The following is a 12,770-nucleotide window of genomic DNA, read 5'->3' as shown; positions in this document are numbered from 1 at the left end:
GATAGGACTTCATAAACTTGCAGTACACAGATCAATAAACCATGAAAAGTTTGGTTGAGAGGTAATGCCAGCTATTGAAAAGCTGTTATCTATAAAGCTCAGGGTAGGGGTTGCTTGGCCAATAGTCTTCTCTACAAAGGTTGAATATTTACATTAAACATTTTTTATTGCTTTACTACACTACACAAAAGGATTTTTGTAAATGAAGATTAACTTCAGTCTTCAAAGTCAGTGACATTTAATTGCCATTTTAAAAATGTGAAGCAGTTGTTTCAGAATACTAAACCGCTAATGCTAAGACAATAGGATTTACAATTGACTATGTATTAACTATGCTACCATCATATTGTGTGCGGCAAACACCAGTTGAAGTTTGACTTGGATTTGCCTAAGCATCAGAAAAATGGAAAACTGAATGTATTCTTTGAATCCTCCATGAAGTTTAAAGGTGTGACACTCATGTATCGGTCAGTTAGCGTAGATACAGCCAGAGAGATTAAAAGATCTTGTGCTAGACCACAAGGAAGAGATTTGCCTTAGTCTAAGTAAAATATTGGTAACCTTGCCTACAGCCAGTCTATATTACCACTTCTCCTGCTAGTACTCCTACCATCAAGGGAATTCTGAAATATTTGGGGCCCAATTATGCAGTCACTACACTTGATGAGTCCCATTGCCATCCATGGAACTACTCACAAGTGAGTAAAGATTGCACAATCAATCAGTCCCTTAGTGTAGGCAAGGCTTTTAAAGGGCTACCAGGGAGGACAGTTTGGAACACACTTGAGTTACCATTAAGCCTTTTCTCAGGGTTTGTTTTTTTTTTGTATGGGGAAGGGGGAAAGGGACAAAAAATACATACCTCTTTGAAAAGAAAAGGGAGACATATCTCAGGGGGTAATGGAATACCTAAATCAAATACACTGTGTTTATATTTTGTTTAAAGTTATTGTTTCTGAAATGGTTAAGTGTAATTTTATTGAAAACATACTTACTTTCTGATTTGAAGTTTTTAGCTCTGCAGACAGGGTCATAACATTTTTGATAGTAAACTTCTTTTTTTAGATCTACCAGAATCCTTAAAATACAGATGCAAGTGTTGGCTAGCACTTAAGAACAGAATTAGCTACATTATACACATAGGGCAAGGATTTCACCCAGAGAATGAAGACACTATCTCCTTCCTCTGTTTCTAAAATAGTCTTTGTACATGCACTCTGGCCCGTTCACAACTGAAATTACATATAATATGCAATGTAAAAAAAGAGGAAATACACAATCTTACTGTAAAATTTACAGTATCTTACATGTACAGGGTTTTGGTATGTTGTTTCAAAGCCACAGTTTTGAAAGTGAGGTACAATTATCTTCAGGCTACATTAATTCTGAACAAAGATATACAAATCAACATCTTTTAAGGTAGTCTTATTTTCTAAGATAGTTATAAAATGTGAGTTAAAACCCTCCCTCCTGCAGTGAGTTTAATTAAAAGCACTTGTACAAACTCTGGTACTTACTGCAAATCCAGGTTATGCAATTGTGTTATGGGACAAATCTTACCATATAATTTGATACTATACCGTTTTAGCTGTGGTTGAATAGAATATTGTGCATCTCTTGCTGTTAAAAACAATCTAATAGTCATTCTTTTGAAAAACATTTACATTTAGAAATAGGATTCAAGTGGAAAGAGGTTTTTTTTTTTTTTTTTAAAGCATGCATTTGGTTATTCTCACAGTCAATCTCTATTCAAAATTGACAGTCTCCTCTTAACAGCCAATCAAATGACAATTTTTTAGGTTACAAATTCTAAATAACTTAAGTTAGTCTCTCTCATCAATATTTAGTTTACTAAGTAAGATTAAGTAAACATTTTGAGTGAAATGCTGACCCCACTGAGGTCAGTACCTCCCATTATCCTCTGCCATTGGAACTAACTCCCTAAACAGGTATAAATGTATGTTCAGTTAAAGAGTAAACTGAACAAATTCTTTCCATTTCCAGTGAATAGCACCCAGTAAGCGTTGGGACTCTGTTGTACTAGGTGCTGTAAAAACACACTCCCTTCCCTGAACAGTTTTCTGTTCAAGCATTTCTGGATATTCTAGTTGCATAATGAAAAATTTCTTATTAAAAAGTTAATCTGAAACCTTTCAAAGTATAAGTGCCTATTAAATAAAACGTTTGTAGAGAATGCCACATACTTAAAGAACATACATTATATTGTTACTTTTGTGGGCTCTTCCAATATTTTTACACCAGCGATATCTGGATATGTCATAAACAAGGAGTTCTTCCAAGGAAAAATAATTCCATCGTCGTATCCCTGGAAAATTAAGTATTTTTAAAAATAATTTATAACCGCTTGAGAGTATATGTCTGTCACTTTAAAAAAAAAAAAAAAAAAAAAAGGGGGTGGTGGTCTGTACCTCCATGATTATCCTCTTTATTAACTAAAGAAAGGACAAAACAATCAATTTCTGGATAGGGTGAATATTGATATCCTTCTATGGGATCTGTTTAAAAACACAAAACACATGAGTTACTGTTACAGAGTATATAAACTCAAACAAAATAAAAATAAGTGTACTTGAATCTCACTAACCATGAAGGGCCTACTCCTAGTCCCATTACCATCAATAAAGCAGGACTGGGCCCAGTGTCTGACTGGTATACAGCTTGGAAAGCATTTTTCATTGTAGAAGAAGTTGCCCTTGCTCAGGAACTCTGGAGCCAGATCCCTACTTTTGGGAATGGCAGGTTACAATTAACAATTAGCACATGCTCCTATACTTTGGAGATTGGTCAATGCTTACTAGTCCTGTGACCAAGAAAACTCATGTAACTTACTTTAGAAGGGTCTGTAGACCAGGGAAAGAGGCACGCTCCTGCAAGCTCCCAATTTACTAGTGCATGAGTAACTAGTTAGGCAGTCTCCCTGGGAAATGAAGGGCATACCCCCTGCAGGACTCAGCTAAAGGCTATTGCCTAAATAAGCTGCAGCAGAAAGTTTCCACTGATGTACAAGAACAACAGCCCAACAAGGATGCAGTTTATCAGATGTACAATTTGAGATATAGTCCATAATTAGATCGGGTGCACTGTAATACATATAGCAAATTAATGACAAACACTTACGATAAATTTTTCTATTCAGTAAAATCACATATTCAAAAGATGGTTATGAAGTACCTGAAGTGCTACTGGCAACTCTCCAGTCTGTTTGTTTAGGCATTTTTTCCTTCCCTTCTGGGTTGTCACAAGTTAGGGCTCTTTCAATTTCTGAGAACCTAATGGAGAGACAAAGTAGGGAGAAATAAGTCATAATTCTCAGACTTCTGGACATACCATACTTACTTTTCACATTCACATGGCCCCTTTATTTCTTGTTCAGACATAAAGGATTCATTTTGACTTAGAATAATGACAGGTTTCAGAGTAGCAGCCGTGTTAGTCTGTATCCGCAAAAAGAACAGGAGTACTTGTGGCACCTTAGAGACTAACAAATTTATTGGAGCATAAGCTTTCGTGGGCTACAGCCCACTTCTTCGGATGCATATACCGTATATGCATCCGAAGAAGTGGGCTGTAGCCCACGAAAGCTTATGCTCTAATAAATTTGTTAGTCTCTAAGGTGCCACAAGTACTCCTGTTCTTTTTGACTTAGAAGTTTCCTCTGATATATTCCAGCAGAGGGCAAAGTTTCCTCCTTCCTCAGCAGAGGCAGGAAGATCTACCCTCACCAAACCCAGGATCCTCTGCACTACTTCTAGCCCTATTTGCTATATATGTAGTCCTTGAAAAGTATTGTTTACTTTTGGATGGCTTTTAGTAGTCTTGCACTTTACCTTTTTAGAATTAGAATCATCATTTGCAAAGAACTATGGTTTTTCTTTGCTGTGTTTCTGGCATGAAGACAAACCATCATATAGGGCCAAATTCTACAACAGATCATTTCTTGTCCTTACTCAGGAATGACTCCACTGAAGTCTGGTTTGTTTGTTTTTTAATTATACTATAGGATATAGGCCTCAATTCAGCAAGGTATTTAGGTACATGCTTAGAATCATAGAACTGGAAGGGACCTCAAGAGGTCATCTAGTCCAGTCCCCTGCACTCAAGGCAGGACTAAGTATTATCTAGACCATCCCTGACAGGTGCTTAACTATCTGTCAAATGGAGGCCCATGACAACCAAAGATTTACAGGAATTTTGAATGTAATATGCATCTTTAAAAATATATTTAGGGGAAAATGACAATCAAAAGTCTATAATAAATGTAGCTCAACTGAGGCTCAATCCTGTGAGGTGCTGAGCACTGAAGTCATTAGCAATTTTGGTTGCCTCACATCTCCCAAAAAGCACTCAGTACGTTGCAGGATTAGGTCCTTAGACTTTAGCCTCTTTTGATAATAGATTGTGTTGCATATATTTGTGCAGCACTAAAGAAAACTGCTGTTGCTCACTAAAGTTTACACACAAAATAATGCTTTTCGCTTTCTTCTGTGTTTAGAATGAGTGTCTAGATTGGAGTTATTCTCTCTCAAATGGTTTGGTGGGGGCAGTTTTGGATTTTGGTCAATTTCAGAGTCTTACCTAATTTACAATGATAGAAATGTAGCACTTCTCAGCAGAATAACCTTGAACAAGTCAAATTCTTCATCTCAAACAAAATTTTTTAAAAAACCCCAAAACACAACCTCTCTCCCCATACACACACACAAAGAGTGCAGTTTAGAAACCATCACAAATGGCACACGTTCTCTGAACTTATTGCACATTTGAAGTTAGGTGCAGCAGATGGGATGTCTGGCAAATCTTTGCTTCAAGGAATAACCATCAGAAAATGTTACCTGCTGACCCCAATAGCTGAACTTTCCTAGAATAGAATGCATCAGTCTCAGTGGAATGTCAGCCCCCCCAACAGTAGTGGTTGCTACTGAAGTCTACATTTTAAAGTACTTTAAATACCACTGTAATTAAATTGTTACCTAACATTACAGACCAAAGAGGAAAGGAAATATTGCTCCTCAACAGAAATATTCTTTTTGGGTTTAGGAACAAACTTGTTATCTTCAGCTATTTTCAAAGTCGCAAAAAGCTTTCCTGCTTTTGATGACTTATACAGCCGGAAATTTCTATTCTTTGTATAAACTCCTACAGGGAGAGAGAGAGAGAGGTTTCATAATGTATTTACAATTGGCTAGGTTCCCTCATATGTACTGTTTATACACTATATTTGGGTGTCTGAGGGAAAAAAGCATTTAAAGGAGTAAACACAAACGGTTATATTTATCCGAGTTCATTTCTCACAGTAGGAGTTACATAGCAGGGTAAAAATGAATCATGCAGCCATATATTTATCCATAATATTCAAGTATAAGGACAATCACTCTAAACTGCTATACAGGAATTTTAAGTATACACTACTGTTATTTGGTACTATTTCAAAATCTCTGCAGATCATTCTCCAGTTTAATTGTTCTTTTTCCTAGCATGAAAGACCATGTAACTATTTTACATTGTAAACATGGTTTGGCAATTTATCAGTTTCCTGTTCTCTGTGTGTCAGTGTGACTATATCATAGTCGCACTTCAACAACAAGAGTGGTAGTTAGAAAAATGCAATTCACATCACAATCTCAAAACAAATATGGGTTGGCAAGTATGAGCAATTCTGCTTGAGACTCGTGTGTGTGTGTATGTGTGTAGAATTGTTTAACTCTGAAGCTGAATTTAGTTCTCAAGAAAGTTTAAGGACTAAGAGCATTGGCATGACTGCTATATTGCACCCCAATTTTGCCTTGCAATATCCTGCTCCAATTCGTTCTTGGTCTCTGACTACCAATCATTTTGTAATTTAGGGTGGTACGCCCACCATGTTCTAGTTCACTGAACTAAAAACAAAAACGGAAGTAAAAAAACCACGTTATCAGCTTAGTGTGCCACATAATTGCACCCTCCCACCTTATTTTTTATTCACTAGTCTCTGCAGGAGTTACTGTTATTAACGTAGTTACAGTCACAGTGCACTTTATTACATTGGTTCCCCAAAACGAGAGTAACAGTGCAAGCGAACTCTTGGAAGTTAGGTACCTGCTATTCAAGGAAGAAAACTGCTGAGAGTAGTTACAAAATAACTTTTCTGTGGCAAATACAAAAATAGATGTGTCCAGAACACTGTATTATTGTGTCACTGTACTCACCTGAGCCACCTACTAAGTAAAAAAAAAAAAAAAAAACCCAGATTGTTACCAATAAGCCAGTCTTCCAAAACTTCACAGGGAAAGATAACATAGTAAAGCAATTCAGAAGCCAAAATGAAAACTGTGGAAAAAGAAGTCATTGTAGACCTGTCCGTGCTTTCCAATTAATTTGAATTTGTATTTTTTAAGAGAAATTCTGCTCAATACACAGGAATTGCACACAGATCTTCACTTTTTTGGGGGTAGGGCAATTTACAAGCTACATGTATGTCATTGACTGTGAATATATTTGAACAAGGCATTTCTTGTTGGTCATTATTTGATTTTATTCACATGAATTTTCTACACCATTCAAAATGCAGAAGCTTGTTTGCTTACTAAAATTACGGATTCTGCAGTTTCTATTCAATAGGTTCAAATGGATTAGGCCTTAACTTTAAATTATCTCTAGGGGTATGTCTACACTACAGGATTAATTCGAATTTATATAATTCGAATTTAGGAAACCGATTTTATAAATTCGAATGTATTCGGCCACACTAGGCACCATTAATTCGGTGGTTTGCGTCCAAGCTACCATAGTAGCATCGATTTCCAGAGCGTTGCATTGTGGGTAGCTTTTACATAGCTATCCCATAGTTCCCGCAGTCTCCACCCCCCTTGGAATTCTGGGTTGAGACCCCAGTGCATGATGGGGCAAAAAACATTGTCGCAGGTAGTTCTGGGTACAGCCTCCCCCTCCCTCCCTGAAAGCAACGGCAGACAACCATTTCGCGCCTTTTTTCCTGAGTGAACTCTGCAGACTCCATTCTGCATCAAGCATGGATCCCGTTGTGCTCCAGAACGCAGTCTCGAACATTATAAACACCTCGCGCTTTCTCGTGGAGTTTATGCTTACACAGGACCAGAAAAAAGAGGCGAGGAGGAGGAGGAGGCGGCGGCGATTGCAGCGCAGCGACCAGCGTGATGAGGACATGGACACGGACACAGAATTCTCTGAGACCGCGGGCCCCGGTGCTTTGGAGATTATGATGTTAATGGGCCAGGTTATAGGCTTTGAACGCCGATTCTGGGCCCGGGAAACAAGCACAGACTGGTGGGACCGCATAGTGTTGCAGGTGTGGGACGATTCCCAGTGGCTGAGAAACTTTCGCATGCGTAAGGGCACTTTCATGGAACTTTGTGACTTGCTTTCCCCTGCCCTGAAGCGCCAGAATACCAAGATGAGAGCAGCCCTCACAGTTGAGAAGCGAGTGGCGATAGCCCTGTGGAAGCTTGCAACGCCAGACAGCTACCGGTCAGTCGGGAATCAATTTGGAGTGGGCAAATCTACTGTGGGGGCTGCTGTGATGCAAGTAGCCAAAGCAATCACGGAGGTGCTGCTACGAAAGGTAGTGACTCTGGGAAATGTGCAGGTCATAGTGGATGGCTTTGCTGCAATGGGATTCCCTAACTGTGGTGGGGCAATAGATGGAACCCATATTCCTATCTTGGCACCGGAGCACCAGGGTACCCAGTACATAAACCGCAAGGGGTACTTCTCAATGGTGCTGCAAGCACTTGTGGATCACAAGGGACGTTTCACCAACATCCATGTGGGCTGGCCGGGAAGGGTTCATGACGCTCGCGTCTTCAGGAACACCAATCTGTTTAAACGGCTGCAGCAAGGGACTTACTTTCCGGACCAGAAAATAACCGTGGGGGATGTTGAAATGCCAATTGTTATTCTTGGGGACCCAGCCTACCCCTTAATGCCATGGCTCATGAAGCCATACACAGGCAGCCTGGACAGGAGTCAGGAGTTGTTCAACTACAGGCTGAGCAAGTGCAGAATGGTGGTAGAATGTGCATTTGGCCGTTTAAAAGGTCGCTGGCGATCCTTATTGACTCGCTCAGACCTCAGCCAAACCAATATCCCCATTGTTATTACTGCTTGCTGTGTGCTTCACAATCTCTGTGAGAGCAAGGGGGAGACCTTTATGGCAGGGTGGGAGGCTGAGGCAAATCGCCTGGCTGCTGATTACTCGCAGCCAGACACCAGGGCGATTAGAAGAGCACACGATGAAGCGCTGCGCATTAGGGAAGCTTTGAAAACCAGTTTCATGACTGGCCAGGCTACAGTGTGAAATTTATGTTTGTTTATCCTTCCTGAAAACCCGCTCCCTTTATTGACTCATTCTCTGTAAGGAACCCACCCTCCCCCTTCCCCCAGCTTGCTTTCAAAGGAAATAAAGTCACCATTGTTTAAAAATCATTTATTCTTTATTAATTGATTATAAAAAGAGGGAGAGAACCTGAGTGGGGTTTGGGAGGAGGATCAGCGGGAAGGAAAAGCCCAGTAAAAAAAGGTTAAGAAAATGGCAGCCTTTTGCTTGGGCTGTCCACTGGGGTGGAATGGGAGGGTGTACGGAGCCTTCCCCCCCGTGTTCTTACACGTCTGGGTGTGGAGGCTATGGAACATGGTGAGGAGGTAGGGGGGTTATACAGGGGCTGTAGCGGCACAGAACCTGAGTGGGGTTTGGGAGGAGGATCTGCGGGAAGGAAAAGCCCAGTAAAAAAAGGTTAAAAAAATGGCAGCCTTTTGCTTGGGCTGTCCACTGGGGTGGAATGGGAGGGTGTACGGAGCCTTCCCCCCCGTGTTCTTACACGTCTGGGTGTGGAGGCTATGGAACATGGTGAGGAGGTAGGGGGGGTTATACAGGGGCTGTAGCGGCACTCGGTTCTCCAGCAGCCGTTCCTGAAGCTCCACCAGACGCCGGAGCATGTCTGTTTGCTCACGCAGCAGCCCCAGCGTTGCTTCCCGACTCCTCTGATCTTCCTGCCGCCACCTCTCATCTCGAGCGTCTCTCCTCTCCTCACGTTGGTCCCTTCTGTCCTCACGTTGGTCCCTCATGTCCTCACGTTGGTCCCTCATGTCCTCACGTTGGTCCCTCCTGTCCTCACGGTCACTGGCTTCTTTCCTATACTTGCAAACCGTCTCCTTCCACTCATTCAGATGAGCTCTTTCATTCCTGGTGGATTGCATGATTTCGGAAAACATCTCTTCTCTCGTCTTTTTTTTACGACGCCTTATCTGGGATAGCCTTCGGGAAGGAGGAGGGAGGCTTGAAACATTTGCACCTGCTGGAGGGAGTGAAAAAAGGAGAGAATTTTTTTAAAAGATACATTTTTCAGAACAATGCTTATACTCTTTCACGGTGTATACTATTCACATTACATAGCACATGTGATTTCTGTGCAAGGTCGCATTTTGCCTCTTAATATTGAGTGCCTGTGGCTTTGCTGCTAGAGATCACAGACGCAGGTCGGGGCAACAGAATTCACCTTGCATGCTGCCATGGTAAGCCACTGTCTTTAGGCTTCTGCGCCCTGCTTTCCCACATACCAAGCAAAGCCCGTTGTGCTGCAGTTTTCCTGTTAGCTTGTTTTCTGCTGCTGAAGGTTAACACCCCCCCCCCCCCATCCAATTCTCTGGGATGATTGCTTTCTCCCTCCCCCCACCGCGTGGCTGGTATCAGGGAAGATCCCTGCAGGAACCAAACTAACACCACCCCCCCCCCACCCGCCATGAATTCTCTGGGATGATTGCTTTCTCCCTCACCCCACCTCGGAGCTGGTATCAGGGAAGATCCCTGCAGGAACCAAACTAACACCACCGCCCCCCCCCCCCCCCCCGCCATGAATTCTCTGGGATGATTGCTTTCTCCCTCACCCCACCTCGGAGCTGGTATCAGGGAAGATCCCTGCAGGAACCAAACTAACACCACCACCCCCCCCCACCCGCCATGAATTCTCTGGGATGATTGCTTTCTCCCTCCCCCCACCGCGTGGCTGGTATCAGGGAAGATCCCTGCAGGAACCAAACTAACACCCCCCCCCCCCCACCCGCCATGAATTCTCTGGGATGATTGCTTTCTCCCTCCCCCCACCGCGTGGCTGGTATCAGGGAAGATCCCTGCAGGAACCAAACTAACACCCCCCCACCCCCACCCGCCATGAATTCTCTGGGATGATTGCTTTCTCCCTCCCCCCACCGCGTGGCTGGTATCAGGGAAGATCCCTGCTAGCAAAACGCGAAAAGCTCTGGGCCAATCCTCCCCCCCCCCCCTTGCACTTGGCTAAATGCAGGGAAGGATTTCTTTTCAGCCACAGGCAGACAGCCCAGTAGGAACGGCCGCCTCAGTCCCCTTAATTAAGTTCCCTTATTTCAACCAGGTTACCCTAAGCGATATCACTCTCCTGAGGATTACACAGCAAGATAAAGAACGGATGTTGCTTGAATGCCAGCAAACACCGGGACCATACGCTGCCAGGCTGTGTCAGGCAATGATACCAGATTACTTGCTACTAGCATGGCGTGGTCAAGTGTCCTACCATGGAGGACGGAATAAGGCTGCACTGCCCAGAAACCTTGTGGCAAGGCTTTTGGAGTACCTCCAGGAGAGCTTCATGGAGATGTCCCTGGAGGATTTCCGCTCCATCCCCAGACATGTTAACAGACTTTTCCAGTAGCTGTACTGGCTGCGAATGCATCCCAAGTGCTCAGGGCAAATTAATCATTAAAAATGCTTGCTTTTAAACCATGTTTTATATTTTAAAAGGTAAACTCACCTGAGGTCCCTTCCATGGGGTCATGGTCTTGGGTGCTGGCTTGGGAGGGTACTTCAGTCAGGGTGAGAAACAGTTCCTGGCTGTTGGGGAGAACGGAGAGCTGGGTGCTCTCTGCCAGCTCGTCGTCCTCCTCCTCCTCCTCTTCCCCTTCCACGGAATCATCAGGTGTACCTGATGAGATTATCCCCAGCTCGGAATCCACAGTCAGAGGTGGGGTAGTGGTGGCGGCCCCCCCTAGAAATGCATTTAGCTCAGCGTAGAAGCGGCATGTCCGCGGCTCTGACCCGGAGCGACCGTTTGCCTCCTTTGCTTTTTGATAGGCTTGTCTGAGCTCCTTGACTTTCACGCGGCACTGATCTGTGTCCCTATTGTGGCCTCTCTCCATCATGCCCTTGGAAATTTTTTCATAAGTTTTGGCATTTCGTCTTTTCGAACGCAGTTCAGCTAGCACTGAATCCTCTCCCCATATAGAGATCAAATCCAGTACCTCCTGTACGGTCCATGCTGGTGCTCTTTTTCGATTATCAGCCTGCATGGTTACCTGTGCTGATGAGCTCTCTGTGGTCACCTGTGCTCTCCACGCTGTGCAAACAGGAAATGAAATTCAAATGTTCCCGGGTCTTTTCCTGTCCACCTGGCCAGTGCATGCGAGTTCAGATTGCTGGCCAGAGCGGTCACAATGGTGCACTGTGGGATAGCTCCTGGAGGCCAATAACATCGAATTGCGGCCACACTAACGCTAATTCGAATTGACAAATTCGATTTTGGCGCTACTCCGCTCGTCGGGGTGGAGTACAGAAATCGAATTAAAGGGCTCTTTAATTCGAATTAAATGGCTTCGTTGTGTGGACGGGTCAAGCGTTAATTCGAATTAAGGCAGCTAAATCCGAATTAAAGTCGTAGTGTAGACCAGGCCTAGAAGATGTTCAGAATCATACATTCTTTATACTTATACACACCATTAAAAAGGAGTACCCATCCCTTGCTTTAGGCAGTCTATGACAAATCTTAAATACACAACTATCAAACAGACTGCCCCTCTAGCCCCCATCTTCATGATCATGCCACTTCCCATTTAACTGAACCAATGACCCCGTGCAACTATTGTCCCCCTTATCATCAAGGAGTGAGAGTTCCTAAAGATAAACTGAAGTTTCCAAGGGACAGAGTTTTTATTTACTGTGGAACAACATTATGAAACTCAAGTAAAATTAAAAGTTCCACAAGCATGTCAATATTTAAGGCCAAATTTAATATACACCTTTTAAGATCATTTGTTTGATTTTTATTGAATTGCGTCATGCATTTTGTTGTATGTTTAGTACTTAATTATATTACTGTACATTAAGCAGGAAACCGAACACTGTGCAAATAGTGCTGTGATCAAAGCATAAATAGTCTCTGGTTACTTAACCTTTCTTGCATTCCAGTACACAACCTTAACAGGAATATAATACACATAATATGGAGCAAAATTCTCACTTAAGATGTGCATGCAAATGCCTCCTTCCCGCAGGCCACATTTTCTGTGCATGCATCAGATGGCAGAATTTGGCTCAGAATTCTGTCAGTAACTAACTTTTATATTTACCCAGATCGACGACAAGTTGCTTGCCTCCCTCCTTATCATTCACAACTAGAAAGGAAAGATTGGGATTATCTTTCTGTTGCAGTTTTCCATTTTCCAGCGTTTTGTGCATATTAGATTGCCATTTCCCAGAAGCCTCCTTCGCTGCACCAAGGCTTACAACAGTACCATCTATTTCAACTGTTGCTTTGGAAGACTGGGAAGCAACACTGTCCGCTCCGTCTTCTAGAACCAGAGCATCAGCTTTATTTTCAGTTAAAACAAGAGCAGGTTGCAAAACTGTTTTCACAAAATTACCTTAAAATAATAAGAAGAAAAGAAACGGATCAGGATCTGTTTTAGTCACAAGTTAAAAATGCATTTAA

General features: G+C 42.6%; 1 protein-coding gene across 1 annotated transcript in view; it reads right to left on the bottom strand.

Annotated features, from left to right (window-relative positions):
- The window catches only part of PRIMPOL (primase and DNA directed polymerase), a 41,547-nt gene that overhangs the window by 1,192 nt on the left and 27,585 nt on the right, over window positions 1-12,770 (bottom strand). The window contains exons 7-13 of the mRNA XM_065405400.1: window positions 12,409-12,702; window positions 4,992-5,157; window positions 3,193-3,290; window positions 2,430-2,516; window positions 2,218-2,326; window positions 996-1,078; window positions 863-909 (exon numbers count right to left, since the gene is read on the bottom strand). Of these exons, the coding sequence (XP_065261472.1) occupies window positions 863-909; window positions 996-1,078; window positions 2,218-2,326; window positions 2,430-2,516; window positions 3,193-3,290; window positions 4,992-5,157; window positions 12,409-12,702 (884 nt within the window). The remainder of the gene's footprint in view (window positions 1-862; window positions 910-995; window positions 1,079-2,217; window positions 2,327-2,429; window positions 2,517-3,192; window positions 3,291-4,991; window positions 5,158-12,408; window positions 12,703-12,770) is intronic.

The sequence above is a fragment of the Emys orbicularis genome, chromosome 5, assembly GCF_028017835.1.
Source record: "Emys orbicularis isolate rEmyOrb1 chromosome 5, rEmyOrb1.hap1, whole genome shotgun sequence".
NCBI lineage: Eukaryota > Metazoa > Chordata > Testudines > Emydidae > Emys > Emys orbicularis.
The sequence above is the reverse complement of the archived record's forward strand: the minus strand, read 5'-3'. Positions and strand labels throughout refer to the sequence as shown.